The sequence below is a fragment of the Crinia signifera genome, chromosome 2, assembly GCF_055691185.1.
Source record: "Crinia signifera chromosome 2, ASM5569118v1, whole genome shotgun sequence".
Classification (NCBI taxonomy): Eukaryota; Metazoa; Chordata; class Amphibia; order Anura; family Myobatrachidae; genus Crinia; species Crinia signifera.
In genome coordinates, this window is record NC_139218.1 from 35,633,687 (window position 1) to 35,661,057 (window position 27,371).

At 45.2% G+C, this 27,371-nt stretch overlaps 1 protein-coding gene across 3 annotated transcripts in view; it reads right to left on the reverse strand.

Moving 5' to 3' along the window:
- Positions 1–27,371, reverse strand: part of USP25 (ubiquitin specific peptidase 25) — an 86,956-nt gene that overhangs the window by 44,688 nt on the left and 14,897 nt on the right. For all 3 annotated transcript variants that reach the window (XM_083171895.1, XM_083171896.1, XM_083171897.1), the window contains exons 2-5: positions 15,742–15,819; positions 13,865–14,009; positions 5,038–5,161; positions 1,032–1,194 (exon numbers count right to left, since the gene is read on the reverse strand). In XM_083171895.1, the coding sequence (XP_083028021.1) occupies positions 1,032–1,194; positions 5,038–5,161; positions 13,865–14,009; positions 15,742–15,819 (510 nt within the window). The remainder of the gene's footprint in view (positions 1–1,031; positions 1,195–5,037; positions 5,162–13,864; positions 14,010–15,741; positions 15,820–27,371) is intronic.

The window sequence follows — 27,371 nt, forward strand, 5'->3', positions numbered from 1 at the left end:
GGACATGCCTGCCTTGAATAGTTAATTTCTCTTGGAGCCCCACCCAGAACTTAAGTGAGAAAATAAAAAAAAAATGACAACTTAAATCACGTGTACAACTGTACAACTGCCAAAGCCCATGGAGTTCCAGGTTCCACATTCTGAATGTCAACAAGGCTGTCACCTGAACTGCGTGTCTTGGATTGTATCATGCCTTATTTATCTTGGATATTATGATATCACTAAATAGATTGATGCGATTAATATACCTTACATTTGTACTGTAGGAAATTATACTGTGCACAGCGCCGTTTGTGTACCGCAGCAGCGAGGTGTTAATTGGTTAATTATTTTGGATATGTAGCAAATGTATAAGGTGATGTATGTTGAAACATATGGAAATTCAAGATATTGATATAGAGGAATTTCATAATTGGCTCAGTTGTTTTACATTTGCAAAATGGAGGACAGATACAGTGTGATTATACATAACATGGCATGGAGTTCAATAACTGATTGAACGCAGTCAGGAGGAAAAAATAGACCAGGGCTGCTAGGCTACACATTAAAGCAGGGGGCAGCTGTGGGACTCCTAAGATGCCACTTCCACATGAGGGGCAGTGTGTGGTTGGAGGCAGTAGCTTAAAATGTTGCCTAGGTAAGAGAAGCCTTACACGGACTACATCCTCATATTATCCTTCCCCTACAATCCCTAACTTCATACTGTACCTATCTTTCACTCCAATTAAATACACTTTAAAAAAAACACTATTAAAAACACGTTTTATACACAGTTTTCGATTAGAAGTAAATATTTTTGATAGGGATTGTTAAATCGGATGTACATATTACTGTAAATGAAACAACGTCTGGCATGCTATAAACAGAATTGTCCTTCATTAAACAGATATTGTAAATGGATTGTGTCCTGTTGGAGAAAAAGCTCTAAAATGAAATTTTAATACAGTATTATTACTATTTATACAGCTAAACCTATATTCACAAACATGTAACGCCAACTCATAGATTGTATAGAGTCTGGTGGTTCTTACCTGGATGACTGCACTGAACCAACAAGTATTTCCCACATTCTTTAATCCCACGGGACAGTTGTCTTGTCGTTTACGGTCGTACGGGTTCGGGGAGTCGCTCCAAACCTCTGGGTGCGTCCGTTTCAAACAGGCCTTGTTTTCGGCTATGCTTGCTTCTAAAACCCTAATGTACGATTAACAAACAGTAGATCTGTTAGGTTTATCCTCCCAACAACAATGATTATCATTAATGATTTTCGCAAAATAAAACAATAGAGCAAATCCGTTTTAATTTTCGGTACTTGTGTATTATCACGGCGCCCCCGATTTCCATCGCAGGGCATTGTACAACCACAAAATCGCGTCCATTTGCATGCCATGCCATATGATCGCATGCGATGAGATGCGATTATACCTGATTTTTAATTGTACAGGCACCCAGATGCCTGATTCCTATGTTAAATGCCCCCCCCCCCCCCGACCTGATTTTACATTGTACACCCACCCTGATGGGTAATGACTATGTTCAAATGCCCCCCATTGTTAACGCCACTCCACTATCAACGCTAACCGAAGAGTGGCGAGCGCAGCGAGCCCGCGAAGGGTGGCGGTACGCGTCCTCCGACCTTTTCATACCCCGACCATCCACGTCGGTGTGGAGCTGATTTTATATAGCGTGGTGAGCGCAGCGAGCCCCGCGAGGGGACGCATAATACTTGTGAAGTAATGCGCGTGCGCTCGCCACGCTTCGGGCTCGGTGGCTCGCCACACTATATAAAATCAACTCCACGCCGACGTGGATAGTGGGAGTATGAAAAGGTTGGAGGACACGTACCGCCGCCCCTCGCGTGCTCGCCACGCTTCGGGTTGGCGTTGATAGTGGGGTGGGGTTAACAATGGGGGGGCATTTAACATTGTCATTACCCATCAGGGTGGGGATACAATTAAACATCGGGTCTGGGTGGGCATTTAACATTGAAATCGCATCGCATGCCATTATAATGGCATGCGATGCGATATTAAAATTGTACACTCATCCCGGGAAAAGCCTCAAATCGGGTCCATCGCATGCCATCGCATACGTTAATTCGTGGTATGCGACGCGACGGGCGCTGTGATAATACACAAGTACCTAATTTTCTTAGATAATTGCAGAACTTTCTAGACCAAATCACCCGGCTTTACTGAACTGGCACAGTCATACCGAACGAGACTGCAGCCAGTTGGGTTTTAGTCCGCCTTCCCCGACTCTCCCATTGCATGTAGTGATTTGTGACATCATTGCCGTTGCTCCCCAGAATGCTGTGTGAACTATATTCAAGAGTCCTCTGGTGACAAAAGAGGAAGGCGGGGAACTTGGTCTTCGCAAATGTAGGTGAAAGAAGAGTATCCCTCAACCTCGGTCCTTAGGACCCCCCCAAAAGTACATGTTTTCCAGGTCACCCTGCAGGTGCATAGGTGCTCTCATTATTCACTGACACATTTTAAAAGATCCACAGGTGGGGCTAATTACTTAACTTGTGATTCTGCGTGGAGATCTGGAAAAGATGAACTGTTGGGGGGTCCTGAGGACCGAGGTTGAAAACCACTATCTCGAGTAGATTTATGAATGCGCTGGAGGTGCTCCCAGAAATAGAATAATCAGGTAATGGTACGGTCGCCAGGTGGCGTTGACCTACCCGCTAGATTCAGAATGAACGCAGCTTAACGAGTAGATCTGTATAGGGCCCTGTGTCCTGGCCTATCTGCAGCGTTAGGTCAGCCCTGTTACACATGCACTGCAGGTTTGAGATGTGCTGCCAGGCTGGCTGCCCGCACACACTGAAAGGCCCCTTGATAGCCGGGGAGCGCTGTAGATTTGTCACGGAGTGTCAGTTCCACCTGGAATGATTGGCCAAGTAGCGAAGTATATGCTGATGTCCTACTTCTATGCACTTGTAACAGCTCATTGAGCTAATTAATGCAATTACTACTATTAGGTTCTGCTTGTTCCTGGGAGAACACTCAATGCACCGCTATGTTCCCTGTCCAACACCGTAATCCTGCCCATGTCTGACCTGCGTTGTGCCCAGTGAAGCTACACAGCTGTCCAGACTGACAGTAAGTGATTAGGAAAGTCTCAGCCAGAGCTGCTGCAGCTGTTCCTACAACCCCTGACAATACAACGCTGGTGCTGAAGAAATCACCAGTATAACGGCGCATGTGTAAGTAAATACAATTGGTGCAGAGCATGCATTGTCGCCCCTTGGTCTCAGGGGCCCATGCGCACCATACAACCTGCACCCATTGCCAAGCACTCTGACTAGTCAATGACCGCTATTTGCCGAAAACCAGCAAAGCCCCAAAATGCCACAAATGTGGCCCCGATTCACTCCGGGCGCCCCCCCAACACCCCATTCTGTAAAATGATCAGGAAAAGGCATTCGCAAAACTCCGATGCAATCGTATGGATCGGCCCAGCACATGTGCAGAACAGGCCCTGAGCATGTGCAGTTTCTCCAACACTGTCTTGAATCAGGCCCCACAGGCAAAAAGAAAATCTAGCAGATCACTGACAACTCGACTCCGGTCTTCCCAACTTCTAGAGCTGATCATTGGAATCATCTGTCAGACAGTTACATTCTCTATGTAAGCGTTTGCGGAATTATTTATCCGCCGTTAATGCCCGGCATACATTATGCAACTACTTGGGAGACCTCAATGGTGGATTATTGTACTGTGAATGTGCATGATTGTTTAGAAAATATCAAATCGGTCATAAAATGCAGAATCATTCAGCAGGTGCACCTGAAGCTATATTGAGTACACTCAGCCACATTGGTTAGTATGGGTACACACCAGGACGATTTAAGCTCCAATCCCCTGATTGTGACATGTCATACGATGATGTAAAAAGAGCAGAATCGGACCGTTTTTCACTACGATTCCGATCCGATGTCGTCTGTCGGATGGGAGATTTTACCTACTGCAGTAAAGATTTGCCAATCTACATTCGATTGGGTACTGATCAGGTGCAGGCCGTGTGTGTTTGTATACTCCAATCTATCATGACACCATAAAGGAAATAGTTTCACCATTGTCGCATGATCAAGGTCTTTCTGGTGTGTACCCAGCCTTAGTGTACACATTGCTATCGTAGCAAGGTGTCAGAACACACACAGTGCATTGCAACTTGCTGCGTATGGGGCTGTGGAGCTTTAGAAGAACTATAGTGCACATGCTGGCCCCTGTCCATTGCAGAAACCATATACAACTGCCCTGGCATTCACGTGGATGTTACTTTACAAGTACCACTACTTAAAAAGTATGGTGCCCATACCACTAGTCCAATTTGGGACGATTTCACCTGATTCCGACGGATCGGGTGGTCATACACTGGTGCGATACATCGCAGTAATGTATGGCCACCCTACGTACACCCCTACATGGCAGCACTACACCCTGATGGCATGGGCCTCTTTCAGCGGGATATTGTCCCTTGCCACACAGCAAAATCCGTTCAGGGATGGTTTGAAGGAACATGACAGGTGTGGACTTTCCCAGATCTCAACCCAATGGAACATCTGTGGGATGTGCTGGAATAAAAGTCAAAGCTATGGGAGGCCATTCATAGCAAATTACAGGACTTAAAACTGACCTGCTGGTTCCCGATACCACAGGATATCTACAGTGGTTTTGTGGAACCTATGTCTTGACGGGTCAGAGCTGTTTTAGTGGCACAAGCGGAACCTCCAAAAAATTAGGCAGGTGTGTTTTCTTTTATAATGTATATGTATATATCCATTTATATACATACACACATCATACGTGCGTGCGTGCGTGCTGGTCCTGGAATTCTCTTATTTGTAGCTTTTAATAAAAATCAGTGGTATCAGGCAATTTTGAGGCTAAACTAGTCTATCACTACACCAGGAGCCATAGCAAAGGTGGGAACTACACTTGAGCGCAGATTGCTGAAGATGAACGTTGAAGTATGGCCAACGTGGTCATCAGCTTCATCTTTGAAAACAGATACATATTCTCTCACCTGCTGATAGCTTGTTCTTCATCAGTAATTCCAGTCTCTCTGAACGTGCGGTTTGATTCCTCCAGGCTTAGGGCTATGGCCCTCTGCAGGTCATCCTTATCATCCCCAGTAAGGTCAATCACATCTAAAAACAGAAAATGGCAATGCAAGAAACCTAAAAATGGCACATCAAATACAGAACTAACTAATATATATGCATTTGTGTTTACTAACTAAAACCATATAGGAGCTATGTGTGCATATTTGGCTATTTTATTTAGTAAATACTTGGAGAAAAGATAACGTGGTTCTAGAAAGTTTCGGCACAATAGAGAACTTTCAAATTTTTGCATAAATGTAACCTTAAACGTACTCAGAACTTTCTTTGAAGCCAAGTCCTAAAAATAGTTAAAGCCAGACTTTTCAGTAAATGGTGTGGCCACCTTGATCGGCAAGGACTTCAATGAAACATACAGTAGATGGTACTCCATACAAAACTGCTTCAACTCAAGGATGATGTTGCGATTTTTTTGTATGTCGGCCATCTTGTGTTTTTATGGTTGTTGTCTTGCTGCAAGACCTACCTTCTGTTGGGTTTCAGTACATGGATAGATAAGATAGCATTTTTCTGTAGGATTTGGTGGCAAAATCTAGCATGGCAAACTGCAGTGGTCCATGGTAGCAGAACAAACTCAAAAAAGATATGGTCACCAAAGCGTTTCATACTTTGGAACGAGGTTCTTACGCTGAAACGCAGTGTTTGGTTGTCTCAAAACAAAAAGGTTTTGCATGTAAACCAAAAGGTTCCATTTGCATCCTATCCATACACAGATCATACCACCAGTAATATTTTGGAAATCAGTAGTTTCCTTGGGATATTGTTCACATACACACTATTCTTGTTCTACCATTTACCTAATGGTGGACTAAGAGGTCCTTGTACGTTAAATGGTTCTTTTGATCTCCTGGAATATTATACTTTGCTCTTATTAGAGGGATTTATTTACTCCTAGGAAATATACTACAAAATTAAATTAATTGACCTGCAACTTTCAAACTGGTCATAAAAGGATAAATATTAAACATTTAAGATATTTGGATCCCTATTTTATAAGTAGTTCTACTAAATAATTATAAAGAGTAATTACAATGTACAGTTGATAAAGCGAGTGGTGAACTCAATTGTTCGCAAGTTAGCACACAAGTTAAAGAGCGGGCCTCTCTGGCGGCCAGCCATTGGCTAGTTGGATAGAATGCATGCCCTATAACCCCTCCCACCCCTTTCCTATTGGCTGACTGTGGTGTATATTAAACATTTAATCAGATCAAGCTTGAGTATTTCCTCGTGATTGGCTGCAACATATTTACATTTGATGGAGTAGATTAGTAAAGAAAGATGATAAGGTCATCATATAATTAAACCCATCCTTGTTTCCTCTGTAGCTAATTGCATGACAAGGTTTCACTGGTTCACTGGTTATAAAACATACAAAATAAATGCAGTACGGCACACCAGCTACATTTAAAATAGGATTTCTGTACTTACCGTAAATCCCTTTCTCCGAGTCCACAGGTGTCACTGGAGCGTAGACAGTGGGGATAGAAGGGCGACCTCAGGGAGCTTGGGCACTCTATTGTAAATTCAGTGTGGCCAACTCCTCCCCTTCTACTCCCCCCCCCCGGCAGTCTCAAGGATCGTGCCCAGAGGGAGCTGGAAGATAGAAACACACTTCCGAAGAGGAGGTAAAACTTTTAACCAACATTCATGCAGACATGGAAACTGAGTCAAGCAGTGATGAAAAAACACAAACACTGAACATAGTTAACCACAAAAAAGCAGGAAGAAACCCCAAACCAGGACTAGAAGGTCCTTCCTAGGTAAGTCGGCAACAGCGCCGAGGAGGGCGTCCAGTGACACCTGTGGACTCGGAGAAAGGGATTTACGGTAAGTACAGAAATCCTATTTTCTCCTTCCTCCACTAGGTGTCACTGGAGCGTAGACAGTGGGGACGTCCCAGAGCTCCCAACACGGGTGGGAAGGCGCTGAGAACCCCCAAGAACTGCTCGGCCAAACTGAGAGGCCGATGAAGCAAATGTGTCGAATTTATAGAACCTAACAAAGGTTCGCCTGCCCGACCACGTGGCAGCTCGGCAGAGCTGATTAATGGAAACCCCTCGAGCAGCCGCCCAAGAGGGTCCTACTGAACGCGTAGAATGCGCCGAAATGGAAGCCGGAGGAGTCTGAGCCGCTTTCACGTATGCTTGTCTTATAGTCAACCGTATCCATCTGGCCAAAGTCTGTTTAGATGCAGGCCATCCCCGACGGATTGGATCATAGGTGACAAAGAGACAGTCCGATCTTCTAACTGAGGCTGTTTTGGCCACGTAAACTTTTAAGGCCCTCACCACGTCCAAAGACTCTGCTTGAGGATCTTCGGTAAATGCAGGAACTACGATCGGCTGGTTAAGGTGGAAGGAGGAAACCACCTTTGGAAGGAAGGATAAGGATGTACGAAGCTCGGCTCTATCTGAGTGAAACACCAAAAAAGGCGAGCGGCATTAAAGGGCTCCCAGCTCTGAAACCCTTCTGGCTGAGGCCAAAGCTAGTAAGAGAACCGTCTTCCAAGTGAGGTATTTGAGATCTACCTCTTCCAAAGGTTCAAAAACCGAGGAGCAAAGATAATCAAGGACCAAGTCTAAGTCCCATGGGGCCGTCGGAGGGCGAACCGGAGGCTGCAATCGTAAAACCCCCTGAAAGAAGGTTTGTACCTCAGGTAGCAGTGCTAGCCGTCTTTGAAAAAAAACGGATAAAGCGGACACCTGAACCTTCAGGGATCCCAGACGCAAACCTGCAGACAGCCCAGCCTGAAGGAATAAAAGAAGTCTAGCCTTTTTGAATGCCGTTGTGGAGACCCCACGGCCTTCGCACCATGCCACATACGACCTCCAAATACGGTGGTAATGTCTTGATGTTACCTCTTTCCTTGCACTCATCATGGTCGGGATTACTGTTCTTGGAATCCCTGCTTGTCTTAAGATGGACTTTTCAGCAGCCACGCCGTCAAATGTAGCCGCTTTAAGTCTGGGAAGACGAAAGGGCCTTGACTGAGAAGATCTTCTTGTAACGGCAGAGGCCACGGCTCTTCGACCAGCAGGGTTGTGAGGCTGGTGTACCAAGCTCGCCGAGGCCAGTCCGAAGCAATTAGGAGGACCAACACCCTCTCCCTCCTTATGCGCTGTAGAATCTTGGGTATCAGCGGAAACGGAGGGAACAGGTATACAAAGCTGAATGGCCAAGGGGCCGTCAGGGCATCCACTCCCGCCGCTGCTGGGTCTCGAGTTCGTGCGAAGTACAACGGAAGCTGATGGTTGAGACGTGAAGCCATCAGGTCTACCTGAGGACACCCCCATTTTCGAACCAGTCGCTGAAAAACCTGAGGATGAAGGCACCACTCCTGCCGACTTAGGTAGTCGGCCTCCCAATTTTCCACTCCTGGAATGAAGATCGCCGAGATGGCCATCGCATGTACCTGAGCCCACACCAGGATTCGGGTCACTTCTTTCATGGCCGTCCGACTTCTTGTGCCGCCCTGTTTGTTTATATAGGCGACCGCGGTGGCATTGTCGGACTGAACCCGGACTAGTCGACCCTGAAGCAGGGGTTGTGCTTGGATGAGAGCGTAATATATTGCTCTGAGTTCCAGGATATTGATGTGTAGGCGGGATTCCTGACAAGTCCAACGGCCCTGGAACTGATGGTCCATTGTCAGTGCTCCCCATCCTCGGAGACTTGCATCCGTTGTGATGACCGTCCCAATTCCAAAGAGCGAAGCGTTTCCCCTCCCTGAGATTGGCTGAGTGAAGCCACCATGAAAGGGAGAGCCTCGCTCTCGGGGACAGGGTCACCAGACGTTGTAGGTGTAGGTGTGATCCTGACCATTGCCTCAAAAGATTTAGTTGAAATGGTCTTGACCTGAAGCGAGCATACTGGACTGCTTCGAAAGAAGCGGTCATCTTCCCCAGCAGACGCGTGCAGAGGAGTACTGAGACCTTCCTGTGCTGCAGTACTAGACGCACCGACTCCTGCAGTGATCTGATCTTGTCTTCCGGTAAGAAAACTCTGGAGTTGTATCGTGTCCAGGATCAATCCCAAAAACTGCATCCTCTGCGATGGCTGCAGCTGGGACTTTTCGTAGTTTAGGATCCAGCCGTGTTCTACCAGTATCCTCTTGGTCAGATTGATGTTTGTCAAAAGTTCCTCCTGAGAAGAGCCCTTCAGAAGGAGGTCGTCGAGATATGGTATTATCGTTACACCTTTTGAGCGAAGAATCTCCATCATTACGGCCATCACCTTGGTGAACACCCGAGGTGCCGAGGAGAGGCCAAAGGGCAGGGCTTGAAATTGCCAATGATGTTCCAGAACTGCAAATCGCAGAAAAGCCTGGTGGGATGAGCAAATTGGAATGTGCAGGTAGGCGTCCCTGATATCCAGGGATACCAGGAACTCCCCCTGACTCAACCCTGCAATTACGGATTGAATGGATTCCATCTTGAATTTCAGAGGCTGTAGGTACGGATTCAGTTGTTTCAGGTTCAGGATGGGACGAGCCGATCCGTCCGGTTTCGGCACCAGAAACAGGGAAGAATAAAATCCCTGGTTCCTTTCCTCCGTCGGGACTGGGAGAATCACTTCCATCCTTTGAAGCTTGGCAATTGCTTCCCTCAAAAGGATTGCTTTTTGTGGAGAAGCTGGCCAACCTGTCTTGAAAAATCTCTGAGGAGGAGGAAACATGAATTTTATCTGGTAACCCTCTGACACCAGATCCCGTACCCAAGCATCCTGACAAGATTGAAGCCACGCATGCTTGAAGTGCCTCAAACGCGCTCCCACCTGGAGGGTCTCCCTCAGGGAGGGAAGACCGTCATGCCTGTTTAGGGGTGGACTTTGCCTCCTGCTGTACTGTGGCCATACCTCTTCCTCTGCCCCGAGTTCCCCTCTGGGCGACGGAAGCTCCTCTCGATCTACCGCGAAATCTGTTTTGGGGACGAAAGGACCTAAAGGTGTGGCTCTGAAAGGCCTTACGAGGAGCAGGTGGAGCTGCTGAAGGGAGGAAAGAAGACTTACCCCCCGTTGCCAGGGAGATCCATTTGTCTAGTTCTGCTCTAAACAAGACTTCTCCCTTGAAGGGCAAGGCTTCAACCGCCCGCTTGGACTCCGCATCTGCCTGCCATTGCCTAAGCCATAAAGCCCTGCGCGCAGAAATGGATAAGGCTGAAATACGTGCGGACATTTTACAAATGTCAGCCGAAGCCTCCATCAGGTAGTCAGAGGCCTCCCGTATGTGTTCAGCTAACCTATTAAGCTCGGCTGGATCTGGGTTGTCTTTTAAACCTTCAGAAATCTTGGAGGCCCAGACCCCCATTGCTTTGTTTACCCAGCATCCTACCTGCGCTGGTCTCTGTAAAACTCCCGCCGCAGTGAAAATAGACTTTAAAGTTAGTTCTAACTTACGGTCAGAAGCATCCTTCAGAGACGTGGCCCCAGGCACCGGCAATACCGTCTTCTTAGATAGACGAGTCACTGATGGGTCCACCACCGGAGGAGTTTCCACTTTCTTCCTACTATCTGCAGGGAGTGGATAAGAGACATAAAATTTCCTAGGAATTTGAAATTTTTTATCCGGATGATTTCAGGCCTGTGTAACAAAATCATCTAACTCCTCCGATTGAGGGAAGCTAGACGACTGCTTGGGCCTCTTCCCAAACAGAGAAGGCCTTGCTGGAATCTCAGATGTATCAACATAATCCGTGGCTAACTTCACCATGGCAATCAAATCTTCTAAGCCATGTACCACAGGATCAGGGTCCGGTAGGACCGCCATTTGCTGATCCTGAGTCTCTGGTGCAGCAGCGCTAGGAATATAATATTCTCCTTCCTCTAACTCAGGCATTTCGTCTGAATCAGTGCCAGAGTCATGAGTAAACTGCCTCCTTCCTTGTGAGAGAATAGGAAGCAGTAAAGATGCCTGACCCTGCTCCGCAGAAGCCGGCGGGACAAGGGCTTTTGTTAACCCCTGTACAGCTGTGGCTAAAGAGATTTGTTGGTCTCTTGCCTGCTCTCTGTCTTTCTGTGAGGCAGAAAGTTCAGAAGCCAAGCGTGTCATTACCTCAGTAAGCTGAGAAGCCCATACCGGTGCTACCTGAGCTGTGGATGAGGAGGGGTTAACAGCACAATTCTCACAGAAAACAACTCCATCAGCAGAAGGAGTAAACTTCCCCTTACAGCCCTTACATTTGGTGTTCCCTCCTGCCATAATGAACAGAGATATAACACCACACTCACACACTTCCAACAGTAAGTATAAAGTTAGAAGTGAGACTGACAGGGGAGACAGCAGAAGAAGGGTTAAGAGCTGGCCCGGCCAAACTTGCCTTACAACAAAGGCACTGTAGCCTTTTGCACAGCCCAAATCTGGCTCACCCTACTCTAGCCCCCGCTGTGTACCTCACAGACTGGGTAGAGTATATGCAGGACGGTCACCGGAGTCAGTTTACTCTGCACAGCCTTCTCCTGCACGCTCTGCCTGAGGCGCCAAATGACTAAAAATGGCCGCCAGCAGCGCTGCAGGGGGCTGAACGGAGGCTCTGAGCCTTGCCTGGTTACCCCCCTTACTGAGGAGGGGTCAGCGCTAAGCCCCGCCTCCCGACTGCGCTCCGTGCCAGGGCTTCTAACATGAGAAAAACCCCTATGCTGTCCGCCATTATTGTTTTACTGACCTCCTCCACTAACTGGAGAGAGGTCAGAGTACTCACAGCCGTCTGCTGGCCGGTCGGCGGAGCGGCTGTAGAAGCGTCGCGCTGCCGCCATTTTCTTTATGGGGCGCGCGCGTCTTCAGGGAGACTGTGGTCTCTTCAGCCGGGGACCCGGGCGCAGTGCTTTGTAGCGGCGGCCGGGTCCCCCCGGCAGCGCCCACGTAGCAGGCTGGCAGTGACAGCATACTGCCAGCCTGTCCTCTTGCTTGTTCAAAATAATAAACGCTAACTAATAACATTGCCCAGGAGCTCTGGAAACATGCCCAGCTCCCTTGGGCACGATCTAAGACTGCCGGGGGTGGGGAGTAGAAGGGGAGGAGTTGGCCACACTGAATTTACAATAGAGTGCCCAAGCTCCCTGAGGTCGCCCTTCTATCCCCACTGTCTACGCTCCAGTGACACCTAGTGGAGTAAGGAGAAAAAAATGTGACTGGTACACTGAATCAAAAATTATAAAAAAAAAACAAAAAACACACATCTTCAAACCTACCTAAGAATAACAAAATCATCTAAAGTGAATACATTTTGCATCATGTTAAATGTCAGATTGAGAAAGAAGTCAACAGCCTGGCATAGAAGTGCAAATTAGTGAGTACAACCATCAGTTGACACATTACCTCTTGTAGAAAGAGAGTCTAAGCAGCGGAACGCTAACAGCAATGGAATGCAGAATGGTACTTAGTGACTAATTAGGCACAGCAAGAGCAAGAAGAAATAACACTTGACAAAGGTTACAAATTAACACAGCAAGCACCAAGAATGCTCTGCACAGGTATTATGATGTCATGTGCCCAGCTACTAAGAAGTTCTTACCATACAAGCTTTACATTGCACTATACTGTCTGCAATTTGAAAACTTTATACCACTTTCACAACGCACAAATAACCCGGTTCCGAATCGGGTGGTTGTTGGGTTGACATGGGTCACTGTGCGGTTTGAAAAGCACCGACTGGAAAAACCCAGCAACCCGGCATTCCGACCCAGGTTGAAAGAAGGTTTTTTACCAGGGTCGGACCAATGGTTGTTGAGCAGTGTAAACGGGTAACCCGGTTTGAGTAACCCGGATCCTGTATACCAGGGGTGGCCAAACCTGTCCTCAAGATCTACCAACTGTGCATGTTTTCCAGGCAACCTGTGGATTTATAGTAGGAATGAATGCAGCAGGTTTGAAAATGTGACAGTTAGTAATGACTACAGCTGTGCACCAGCTAGGTAATCTGGAAAACATGGACCGTTGGTAGATCTCGAGGACCGGTTTGGCCACCCCTGCTGTATACACTATAGGGAGGAGGCAGCATCAGCTCCAAGTGCTGCCTCCGCCTCCTCCTCCCCCGATAACGTGCCGCCATCCGCCCCGCCCCGCATCAGCGAACCGGCTTATTGCCGAGTCGCTGAGAGGGATCTTTACAATCGCAAATGCTGGGTCGCTCCTAGGACGGACAGGTGTCCAAATCCCAGATGGAACCTGGCATTTGCGACGTAAAATTGTAGAAAACTATAATCATCTATATTATAAGTCTAGGGTCCGTTTGCGTGTCTCCGAAACACTGCCATCTGTTAGCAGCGAGTGAAACTACATCTTTCTCACACATATGCACAAACAGAGGCAATCACAAGGTAGCAGACAAGTTTTCGAAGCATTAACTTCAAGCAGGCATACTAGTTTAATTATAACTCTTTTAAAAGCAGAAGTTCGACACCCTTCGTCAGGATGTACACAAGGTGATACAAGAGCAGCCGATGTGTACATCTTGGCAAAGGGCAACACGATGCTCGAAACGAAAATGAGCCTGGGATCTGCACCCCCAGCAGGATGTCATATTGCAAACTTGTGTGCCATGTCTTTTAAAGGATCTATATCTATCTATGCAAGCCGGCACTCTGACACAGGTAACAGACCAGGTATTACTGTGGGTGGGAGGCATAAAATACGTTAAATACATTTTGCTATACATTAAAGGGACATGTTTACATTAAAAAAGCTTTTATTAGATGTAGATACAAGACTTTATGAGCCAGGAAAGCAGCACCTACTTGTGTCCGCCTGGCTGCCCACGCTGATGTAGCGGTCATTGTTGGGGAGCGCTGTTTGGTAATAAGTTGCTTCTTCAGGCTGAGGGAGCTTGGCATTGTTTGCTGTGAGGAAAGCGACGGCTAACTCCAGATTTCCATTGCTGTCCTTTAAAAAATATGAACGGTGTTAATTTAATAAAATGAAAGCAAAGAATAGTAATCTGTGATGCCCAAACATTTCCCTTTTTTAGATGAACTTCCTGTCATCTTTTTAATAGTCTATTTATATTGCATGTAATGAATATTTTCTTAAAGGCACCCTATAAAATGTTTGACATCATAGGGTTTGCAGAGGAACGATATATATATGTATTTGTTGACACTGCTAAATAGATACGTCGGACTTACCTTACACAATCCTGAGCCCCTAAATGCCAGCCAGCAGGGTAAAGGTGGTCAATATGCATCTAGATGGCATTACTAGATTAAGGTGCACATACACAGGTCCAATTTGGTGCAATCAGCCCAAATCGGAGATGTTTGACATCAGGTTCAATTTGATGCACGTTCCCGTGTGCATTAGATCGGACCCTGGAGATCGTATGTGCAGGATATAAGATGTATCCAACCATCGGCGGCACCTGCGATGTATCGCATCCGATCTCCCTTCAACTCCCCCAGCAGCTCCCCGGAATCCTTTTACATGCGATAAATTGCATGTGATCTATGGCACATCAAGTGCCAAGTTGGAGGTAGCCCTCCCAGGGGAGTTCAAGGGGAATACAGGTCCGACACGTGCCTCTGACAATTTGAACCTGTGTATGGCAAGCTTTACTTTGACCACACAAATAAAGGTGGTCATATACTACTGCAATGTTTTTCAGAAGTGTATGGCCATACGATCCTTTCACATGCGATTTAATCGCATTCAACCGTGTTCCCCACCACCGGTCCGATATGTGTCAAACACATCCCATCTGGGACAATTTCTCACTCAGATCCGTCGGAATCCATTCACTAATAAGAAGACAGCAGCAGCTGCTAGCGAACTGATAAAACTGTCAAATTGCTACAATAGAACACGCTTGGCCAAGTATTTCTATTTCATGAAAGATTAAATAAGTTCACTTAACGGTGACCTCATTTGGTTGAGCAAATTCATGTTGGTTCAGTGCAGACCTCCGCACTCATCTCCGTCTACAATCTTCATGGACTTTTTTACTATTATACTGACAGCACAGGGACACCATAGCATCCGGAAAGAGCTACATCATGCCAACAGATCAATGCCAATTAGATAACTGCCAGTATACAGTATAGAAATGCTTTTAAAAAGGACCGGGGGGGGGGGGGGGTATTCATTTCCGGACAAATTTTTCACCAGGCAACAAAAAAAAGCCAATGATTCGCCTAGCGGTATTCAATCACAGGTATTTTCTCACATTTTGGAGCACATTTTCACCCGTTCCATTTTACTTTTTTTTTCTCATGCAAATCGGCATGTGCGAAATGCCTGCAAAATGGATGAAAAAGCACACACACACTGTATTGGCCAAAATCACGTGGCTTTGTGGCAAGTTTGCCGATCCAGGTGTTCTTTGCAGTTACTGGATTTCTCACCCAGGCGAAAAATCAGCGCATGTTTTGAATAAGGAGAGTCGAATTCACTCTAAAAAAACTATTAGGACTGTGGATGGTATCAGGGAGCATTGATCGCACGTCTGTGGGGAAGTGGGGAAGGGGGGTGGGTACGTGCGGCTACTGCAGCTGGTGACTCAGCAGTGCCCGCATAGTTACTATAAAGGTACTGGCGTAATACTTAAGGTCGATTGCTCCCTGCAGGAAATGGGAAGAGGACGTTGTCATTCAATAACAAAATGTAAGAGTAAAGAACCTACTTTTAGCGCTTGCTGAAGGACCTGCAGATCATTAATTCCCGTAATCTCCCGCAGCTGGTTTATAATTGTCTGCTGGTGCTAAAACACAAACCAAAAACAGGCAAAGTGTAAGTTACATAGTTCAATATCAATCCAAGCATCTGTTAAACTCACATTGATGCAAACATAAGAAAATACAGTCCATTCAGTCCAAATAGCGTCTTGCAAGCTTTGTCGGATTCAGAGATCAGTGCTAATGCGTTCTCAGCTGTGAGCGCGTACGCAGCGGATGTGGAACATAAAACTATGATAATGCTGCTGCTGCAGCCGCCCGGTAACGCATTTGAGCCTTTAGCCAGTGTCGCAGGTCAAAGCAACTGTGTACAAACATGCAAAATCCTTCCATAATGGACAAGCTGAATAGTCCTAAGGTAACAGGAACGGAGAGGCTGGTGCCATGTTTTCTGCACGCAAAATTGCAGATGTAGGCTTGGACACACCCCAAATCCCGTCACAACAGGAATAAGTTATTTTTCAGCCTCTCCGTTTCTTCACCAAACAGCCCCTGACTGTCAATCACTGTGCAAATAACAGTGGGGAGAGATAAAGTACTAGACAACATGCTTGGTTTGAAAAAGGAGCTGGTTGGTTAGTAAGTTATCGTCGTCCACTTTATCCCTCTCCAAGGCTTAGCACATACATAAGTTAATGCTTAGGTACCTTAGCCCCTTTGCAGTGCTACTAGTGCAACGTCAGCCAATAATCCATCAAATGCATACAAAGCTGCATTGAGTACATCTCAGAATGAGTCCATAGTCTGCAGCGCTTTACAGTGAATAGTTGAACATTCCAGGGGAGCTTACAATCTATATTCCCTACCGCATGTACACGCACACACATTCATTCTAGGGTTATTTTTGTTGGGAGCCAATTAGCCTTCCAGGACATTTTTGGAATGTGGGGGGAAACTGGAGTACCCGGAGGAAACCCACGCAAGTACGGGGAGAATATACAAACTCCGCACAGTTAGAGCCATGGTGGGAATGGAACCATGACCTCAGCGCTGTGAGGCAGTAATGCTAACCATTACACCATCCGTGCTGCAGTATTTATAGTACGCACTGCCAGTGTAGAACTGAATGAGATATACAACATTTATCAGGTTCGGAGGATGGGGGCTCATTAAATTTAAAACCTTCAGCACTGCATTTTCAGCAAGAAAAAGTGGTCATTTAGATTCTGGTTCCCTTGGTCTGCTACAGGATATGTACACAGCCCGTCTCATTAGTGAGTTCTGTGGGCTGTTCCATAGCCAAATGCAATCAAAGGGATTCCAATGCTCACAAGTCACAGACCGAAACAAGCAGCTTACAAACCATGAATATATTCCGTGTAAACAAATGGGTCATGTGGCTGTGACTATTTCTAGCCTCAGTCGTAAGGCATATCTAACCAGAAGCAATTACTCAGCAGCATTTATAACCTTCCTGCGGTTTACTACGCAAAGCATGGACTGCACCACAGTGGCAACAGGCTTTGGATTTTGAAATTACATATATACACACATATACTAGGTGATTCATCATGCCCTACGGGCGCTCTTCACACCGTCGTAAGGGGCTGCGCCCCCTTAATTTGTGAACGTTTGTAGTGTTAGAAATTGAGGGAGGGGGTGGTGTGTGGCATGAATCACGCGAGGGGTGTTGTGAATCGCGGGACGGGTGGCGCGAATCGCGGGAGGGGGGGCGCGGGGGTCCACGAATTGCGGGAGGGGGGCACGGGGGTGTCATGAATCGTGGGATGGGGGGGTCCGCGAATAGTGGGAGGGGGTCCGCAAATCGCATGAGTCGCGGGGGGGTGTTTTGCCGTAAATCGCGGGAGGGGGGCGCGGGGGTCCGCGGGAGGGGCATGAGGGTGTCGTGAATCGCGGGATGGGGGGTCCGCAAATAGTGGGCGGGGGTCCGCAAATCGCGCGGGGGGGCCACGAATCGGGGGAGGGGGGCGCGGCGGGGGCGCTCACCTGGTGGCTGGGGAGTAGCAGTGTCTTTGCGGGGCAGCATGGGGAGGCAGAGGGTGTCTGGGGCACTGTGGGCTCACTGGGCTGGTTCTCTGTTATGTGAGCCAGTCATGTGAGCCAGAGGCTCCACCCAGCGTTATGGACACACTCACATACAGACAGATGTAGCCAAATATATAAGAGATAGCAGTAATTGCCATCCTGTACCTGTGAAACTACACATCCCAGCATGCCCTATCACAGCTTTAACATCAAATCTGTCACAGAGCAAGCTGGGGTATGTAGTTCAGTGCCATTGAACGGTCACAGGTTATAACAATATTTGAAAAACAACCAACCAATCAGCTTCTACCAGTCTTAGAAATGACAGAAGCTGATTGGATACTATGGGCAACTCATCCACTTGATCTCTCGCCAAAGCTTGATACATCCCACCCAAACACTTTCCACCACTGCAGGGGTATTTGAGGTTACTGCCAAACGGTTTGGATAGTACTCCCATCTTCACATGATGTAATAACTGTAAAAGCAAATAAATATTTCAGTTTAAACAGAGTTTATAAGTTCCTTATATTGCACCAACATGGATCTAGACATGGAGGCAGGCAATACAAATACTGCACATAGGGGCAGATGTATTAAGCCTGGTGCAGAGATAAAGTGGAGGTAAAGTAGAAGGTGATAACGCACCAGCCAATCAGCTGTGTTGAAAAATGACAACTAGGAGTTGATTGGCTGGTGCATGATCTCCACTTCAACTCTTCATCAGGCTTAATACATAGTAAGAGAGGCAACAGTGGTATAGATCTTAGAACGTACAGTACTTTGAAAAATATCTGCGTAAATACCATGTCAACAATACGATCCTCGGAAACACAATCATTTATTCCTGAGGCTGCAGGGTGGGAGGATCAGGGTTTGGAGATTTAAGATTGGTAAAAACCCTGATTACAGGGTTTTTACCGCATTTCTGGTTAAAGCCTCACGCGCGATATCTGAATGACAGTTTGTTAGTATTTTGAAGCAAATGGTCAACCGTCATTTGCCCTCATCCATTACCAGGTTTTAGTTCCAACCAGCCAGACCGGACAATAAATCTGTAGATGTATGGCCAGCTTAACTTTTCCCATGGCTCCATCTTTCTCCCTACTGTATGACCCAGTCACATGGACCAGTGCGAGTCTGGAAAGACACAGAACCTGGTTCTGAGGTGGAAGCAGGTAGCACTGCACCTAGACAAACCATGCTTTCATTTTATACAGCCTTTTAGAGTTAAGTTAGGGCGCGCCCTTCTCAGATATAAACCAGAGTAATTGTAACCCTAATTATTGTTTACCAAACTGTAAACTTGTTTTAAATTATACTTTTATATTAAATTAATTAAGGCCTTTAAAATGATCGGTTTAAAATTGCGGCGCCAGTGCCTGGGATTTGCATACTATCACATATGGGCTATTGACTTGTTTGTTCCAGAATAGGATCACTGTTTTGGTGATAGACGCCAAGTACATTTTAAAACCTGGATATAAAACAGTGCTGGGCAACACCGGCCCTCCAGATTTTGACGAACTACACATCCCAGCATGCCTTAGAATTTGACGGCAGATAAGAACCACTTGGCCCATCTAGTCTGCCTCTTTTTTTAAACATGTTACCTCAAACCATATTTGATCCTTATTTTTTTGTAAGGATATCAATATGCTTATCCCAAGCATGTTTAAATTGTACTACTGTATTTGCGTCTACCACCTCTGTTGGGAGGCTATTCCACTTATCTACTACTCTTTCTGTGAAAAAATTCTTCCTCGCATTTCCCCTGAATCTTCCTCCCTCTAGTGTCAGTGCATGTCCTCGTGTTCTGCTGCTCCTCTTCCTGTGAAGAATGTCTCCCACCTGTACCTTGTTAAAGCCCTTGATATATTTGAAAGTTTCTATCATGTCCCCCCTTTCCCTTCTCTGCTCTAAAGTATACATATTAAGATCTTTTAGTCTTTCCTGGTACGTTTTGTGATGTAGGCCATGCACCATTTTAGTTGCTCTTCTTTGTACAGTCTCTAATGTATTTATATCCTTCTGGAGATATGGCCTCCAGAACTGAACACAATACTCTAGGTGAGGTCGTACCAATGACCTATACAGTGGCATTATTACTTCTTTCTTTCTACTGCTGATACCTCTCCCTATGCAACCAAGCATCTGACTTGCCTTCTTCATTGCTTTGTTACATTGCCTACCTGCTTTTAAGTCCCCTGAAATAGTGACACCTAGATCCCTCTTTTCCTCAGTAGTTTCCATTAAAGTGCCATTTATACTATATTGAGTCTTTGGATTTCTGAGACCCAAGTGCATGATTTTGCATTTTTTTTTTTTGCATCAGTTTCAGCATGGCCACATAGCAAAACTAATGCAAAGCATCCTGGGATGTATAGTTCATCAACATCTGGAGGGCCGGTGTTGCCCAGCCCTGATATAAAAGCATGCATAGGGTCCTGGTTATTCCCCAGTGCAGTAATCCCCTCCCCACGCCTTGGAGGAGAGTATCAGGGGCAGACAAATTAATCCTGGTTTAGTAATCAAGTGGCTGGTACATTATCACCGACCAATCGGCTCAACTGTCGATTTTCAAACACAGCCGGTAACTTGACAGTTGGCAGCCGATTGGCTAAAGTACAAGCTACTGTATTACTTCACCAAGCTTAATAAAAAATTGCCCCTCTAACTTTTTACCAACATTGATTGAAAGACAGCAACTTCTCAGCAATGTGTGTTTCTCTTTAGGTTTCTCTGCAACACTCTTTCATGAGCCTGCTCACAATGCATTTTGCATTTATACAGATTGTTCTGAAGGCAGACTATGAATATGCCCAATGATTATTAATTTCTTTTTTTTTTTTATGTCTTGAAAGAATAAAAGCAGCCGACGGCTTTGGAAAGCGGATGACATAACTGCACTGCAAATGTGGGGACCGTCATTTATTGTACAAACCTTGTCCTTAAGCTGAGATCACATGAGTAATACGTTATATAAAGTAGGCGCTTTGCCAGGTTATTTTGGGAGGGGAAAAGAATGTATTTTTCCCCACAAAAAAAATGCTGCATTCTCTGGATAACTACATCTAGGAGTTAAACCCAAGTGAAAGACAAATTATATTGCAGGTGGGGGACTCAATTTGACACCCTATATGGTGTGTGAGGGAATTGGGCCATGCTGGCAGCCGCAATTTACCGTTCCGGAAAGCACATCACGGTGATGTTGGTGAATGGATACCCCCTTATACTGGAAAGTTAGGAAAATACTCTCTCCCCCCCCACCAAGTTAAACCTGGTCCTCTGCCATCAGGTTCTAAAGGGGAGATGTAACAAAACTTGGAGGGAAAGTACGAACCAATTTGCCCCTGTCATTTTCAAAATACAGCCTGTAAAATGAGATAGAAGTTGATTGCTGGCCTCTCCACAATGATAGGAGCCAGGTGCTGCAGCGTGGACATTCTTTTGCAGCGCCTGGCTCCTGTTATAGAGGAGGATGCACTTTAAATTAAATTTGGAAAAACCCCACATATATTTAGAACTGAAAACTTTCTACAATTTTAAAATTCAGAATGTTTTGTACTTGGCATTCCGTAAACAGGAATATCATGCACAAATAGCCGCATACTAGGTTTACCCTAAAGCCATCGATATTAACCGAGATTGAAGTAGTGCAAGTCGTCCCGGACAGATTAGACGCTGAACAACATGTGCAGGATACCTGAACTTCCTGGCCTTTTACAAAGCCTGTATACAAACAGCCCTGAGCCTAGAGCCCACGCCAACAGCTGCCTGGTTCTGTATCACTAAGACATCCTCGGGAGACGTTCAACTCTTAACTAGGATCATACATAGTTACATGGACCACAAGTTGCAGTCTCATCATGTAGCTTATACGGTTTCCGGAGAGAAAATGTTAACTATGTGACACTTAATTAACAACTGCTTTTAATATACAAGTTGCTTAACCTCTTCACAAAAACGTAAACACATATCACAAGACTATGGCGGTGAAAAACTGCAAAAGGTAGGACCAGGGACCATTTATAGCCCTTTTACAATGAGGCAAAAACCTGGGGTGGACCCGGGTCAGCGTCAGTGTAAAAGGGGTAGCTGAAAAAAAAAAAAGCCAGGTCCATTTCCCCACGAATCCTACCCTGGGGGGCAGTGTTAAGGTGCCCATACACTAGTAAGATTTATCTTTAGATCTGTCTGGTTGGAACAAAAACATGGTTATGGATGAGTGACAGTTTGTCAGTTTTCCAGCATTTCCAAGCAAATGGTCAACTGTCATTTGCTCTCATCCATAACCAGGTTTTTGTTCCAACCAGCCAGATCTGAATATAAATCTGCGTGTGTATGGCCACCTTAAGCGGGTATGCCGGGTCCCGTTTACAGCAATGGGGGAGCCCAACCTCCGGACCACAGCATCTGCTGCTGTCTGCTGTAATGTGAAGACAGCAGCGGAGGCAGGGAGGAGGTGAATGGATGCCTGTGTGTGGCATCCATTCAACTTGCGGATGGGGGCTAGGGGTGCACGGAGGCTGGGGGCAACCTGGCAGCTTAGCTTGGTGATGGGCTTGCCCCCAGCATGGTGATCGGGGGCCCTGGTGCTTGGAGATGATGTCATCTCCAAGCACCACCACGCGGTGCTGACCAGCAGTGTAAACGGAGCAAATCCCGGATCCGACATGGCTTGGAACAGTGCTCCAAATACCGGGTCGGATCCGGGACTTTGGTGTAAAAGAGGTATTAGTTGGGTTCCTGGCCTGCAATGTTTACTACCAGCATGGAGTGTAAAAGCGTTTCAATTTCAGAAACCAACTTGACATAATTCATCAACTATTTTTGAAAAAAAAAAAAACTAGTTTGATGAGACGACATCACCAATAAGTGCTGCCGAGGGCCACATTAAGGATTAACTAAATCACTGGGATATAGGGGATATGATGTAATTTACCATGGCTAACTGTATAATTGCCCTTAGTTCAATAGTGTAGAATCCCCTCTCGCATTCACTGCATATTCTCAAATTTTTGGGAAAATGCAGTTTGTACGGACTTCAGCCTGATTTCTACTAATAGTTGTATTGAGTGAAGACACCAATCGGTAAGATGATTTGGAATCGAAGGAATATTTTAAAAGAAAAATATTTTTGGGTATACAATGCACAGTATAGCATCTATTTCAGGGATCGCTTTGGTGTGTCAAATTTGGTCTATTCCTTGCTCTCGTTTTGGTAAAACTTGTAGGGGGCAATTCAATTGTTTTCCACTGTGGTGGCCACTAGGGGGTGCAGAATGGAACAATTTAATTGTTGCTCCATTCAGACTCCTGTTAGCCGTAGGGGGTTAGGTATTACTTCTTGCAGTCTTCACCTGTTTTGTAAGCGACATGAGCACTATGCATTGGTTTCCATTCACAAATTAATTGTAGCTGTCGTTGTGTGTTTAAACATCAAGTTAGACAGGAAAATTTGATGCCTAAAAACAATTAAAACCACCCCCCATTGTGTACAACAACATTAATATATTGTAGTTCTATATGGCATTTTGTAAAACAGCTCAGTCTTTAACAGCCTACCAAAAAAAAAAAAAAATCAACGATGCAGAGAAATGAAACCGAAACCAACTGCAAGAATAAAACAAAAACAGGCAATAACAAGAATGTGTAAAACCATGTTTGAACTTTTGAATTATGCCTCTTTGTTCTTTACGCGTTTAACCTTTTTTTAAAAAAACATTTGCTTATATAAATATCGTAGCAGGCATGCGTAAGCCCAAACAGCTACAGAAATGGATTGTAAATGCAATGCGGCCTGAGCTTGACTGACTTCCTTGCCCGGGGTATCTCTCTCTGCTGACCTGTGGTGCTTCTAGCACAGAGTAGTCTGTATTTCAGTTCTGAAATACAGTAAACTGTGCTACAAGCACCACAGCAGAGAGCAACACCCCAGGCAGGGAAGAGGAACTGCACAGGTTTTGAAAGATGCAGGGTGCCAGAATTAGCACTTATTTTAAATGTGTTAAAAGAGGAGAAAATACATTTCAATAAACAAAGCAGGGTTGGCTGGTTTAAACCATCTTGTTTTTTTTTTTTTATATGTTGTGACTACAGGCACAAAACACAATACATATTTAAAAAAAAAAGCCTATTGTAAGGGAATCCCTGGTGTTATTCCACATTCTTGTTGCTTGTGGTCTTTCATACCCCTTTCACACTTACAGAGCCAGGTCACACCCAGGAATGTGACGCATCCTGGGAATGTACCCTTTCACACTGCACTCAGACCTGGGATCGAACCGGGACAGCCCCATTCACACTGATCCCGGGAAATCCCTGCAAATACATATCATTAAAAATGGACTCAAGGGCTCTGAAAGATGACATCAGCAAGATCCAATCAGAAACTTTTTTAAAGTCCCGTGTACCCAATCCCGGGTACAGGACCATTCACACTGACCGCATAGCAGGTCGATTCCAGAATCTACCCAGGTCAGGACCTGGGTAGAAATCCCAGAATGCTCATACCATTCACACTGAGCTAAAGCCTGGGTTGATGCGCGTTCATGTGCAAAAGCCCAGGATAAAATAGTCCGTGTGAAAGGGGTAGAAGTAAGCTGAACCAATGCAGTAAATAACAGAGACATAGGGAGGTGATTCAAATAAGAGGTGCTAAGTCTGCCTAGCATCAAGCTTCTCCCCCAACATTTGTTACTCCTAATATATTCCTCATTATTGAACAACTTCTGACTGCTGAATGAAGGCACCTAAACTAGTGTTTTTATTCAATATTTTAAATACCAATGACCTATCCAGTGCGAATGCTTAACTCATTCGTTTTCTGTAAATCACTTTCGTATGTTTGAATTAGGATTAGTCTGAAATAGTTTTTATTGAAAGATTTCAAATAAATCATATCAAAGCATAATAACTTTGGATTGTTAGGGGTAAATTTACTAAGACAGGGGTTCTATTGCAGATGGGATGTTTCCCATAGCAAACAATCAGATACTACTTATTTATTTAGCACCTTCTAGAAGATAATAGCTAGAATCTCATAGATTGTTATGGGAAACATCCCATCTTCAACAGAACTTCCAACTCAGTAAATTTTCACCTTAATCAAAGGTGGCCATACATCAGAAAGATTTTGTACCCAATCATACAATCTCAATTGATTGTAACATGGATTGTATGCGGATTGTATGATTGTGTACACAACATGTGCACACAATCAATCAGCAGATGGATTGCATGACTGATTGTATGATGGATTGTATGCATATTGTGTGCACATCTTGTGTACACAATCATACAGCAGAAGGATTGTATGACTGATTGTATGATGGATTGTGTGTCCAAAAACCACCAAGGACTGCCGGGGATTTCAAGGGAAATTGTACACAATCGATCTTAAGATCGATCTTTCTGATGTATGGCCAGCTTTAGAACACATAAGAACATGGTTGATTCAAGGTTTCTTATAACTAGTAATGTTTTACTTTTGTAAGGACAAGTTTATGACGAGGTGATTATTATAATGCATTATATATATATATAATATATATATATATATATATATATATATATATATATATATATATATATATATATATATATATATATATATATATATAAAAATACGATTTTATTTTTTCATGCATGACACATACACACAAAAAAAAAAGCGTTTGCAAGACTAGAAATGGTTATTACGAAGACAAATCTTTTTCAGGAGTCCTTTTGGTTCTCATTTGCAGATTGCTTCACTGAATCACAGCCAGGGGACCAGAGTACCACAGTGCTGGTCAAAACTAAGGTCAGGGGCTAAGTGCCACTCACAGCAGATCTGCTTGCCTGGCTAAAGTGGAAATAAAATTGATCAATACGAGTGTATTTGGAAATGGTATGCGACACTTCTTAAAGTGGAACTGACATCAAAATATAAACAGCCCCATCTATGGACAAGTTAAACAAACCCTTTAGAACACTAAAAGACTTTATGACATCGGTTCGGTCCTTGCAAACAAGCTTAGCTTATCACCGTTTACACTAGCTTCAGATGGCGTAAACAGTACAGTTCTCATTATTAGCAATGGGGACCCAACAAACGCTATTTCGGCATCATCCTGTCCAGCTTTGCAGAACCCCTTTTGGGTTGAACCACATTGTGTTGAACCACAGAGGTCACCTCAAAGGAAGACGATACTAATGCAATAAATCTCACCGGACATGTAAATACCAAAGGTGTATTCAAAAGTATCACAATGATAATGAAACAATTTGGATGGTTGTTAGTTGATGCTCAAATTACCTTTTATAGGTTTATTTGTCTATAAAAACACATTTATAAGGGCAAATTATGTTGAGGGCACAAGCCCACAGATATCTGATCCCCGCATCTAATCTGCACGAGCCCCCTTCCTCTTGGTGCCAATGATTGCAGTAAAGAAGTTTCACCTTAAACTAAAAAGTTCGTTTTTTTAAGTTTTGGAAAAAACTAACAACTTTATTAATATTACAGTGTACGATTCTGTTCTCCAGTTGTCAATGTTCAGAAATAAACTAAGTTCTCAAGAGAGATGGGAGTTCTAAGTCAGGTGGTTCAATTGTTTCTCATGACGAGGGCTATTCGATTGTTTGAGCGACCAGCCCCGCTGTGGTCAGAATGCAGGGATGGGGAACCTTCAGCCCTCGAGCTGTTGTGGAACTACACATCCCAGCATGCCTTGTTACAGTTTTGCTATGTGGCCATGCCAAAATTGTTGCAGGACATGCTGGGACGTGTAGTTCAACAACGGCTGGAGGGCCGAAGGTTCCCCATCCCTGTCATAATGTGTGTAAACTTCATGTGAACTATTTATTTCAACAGTCCCATGCGTCGCAGCGGACGTTTTTCACACATTAATGCATGGGATTAGCTGGGTTAAGCATCTTTTCCCATGCCAAAACTGCCCCAAACCTCTACTTTACTCTAGTTACTACTCACACCTAAGTAGGGTGCAAGCATAAATGTCGGGAGCAGGTGAAAAATTGGACTAATGTATGTCCACCACACAGATAAAACCCTTAGTTTAGGTAAATTATCAGGAGGTGAAAGTTAGGTACTTGTGTATTATAGCAGTGCCCATCGCATCGCATACCAAAAGGCATGCGATGCGATATTGTACAATGTCATACAATTTTAAAATTGTATGACATTGTATATGGCATACAATGCCATACAATGCGATGCGATTAAAAATTGTATAAGCTTACAATGTTAAATGCACCCCCCCGCCACTATAAACGTGAACCCGAAGCGTGGCGAGCGCAGCGAGCCGGCTGTACACGTCCTCCGACCTTTTCATACCCCCACTATCCACGTCGGCTTGGAGTTAAGAATAGAAAGTGTGGCGAGCGCAGCGAGCCACCGAGCCCGAAGCGTGGCGAGCGCAGCAAACCCCGCGTGGGGACGCGGATACCTGTGAATCCCGCGGATACCCGTGAAGGTATCCGCGTCCCTTCGCTGGCTCGCTACGCTCGCCACGCTTTCTATTCACATGCCATCGGGTGCATGGCATGCGATGTGATGCGATAAAAACATCGTGCGACCAACATCGGG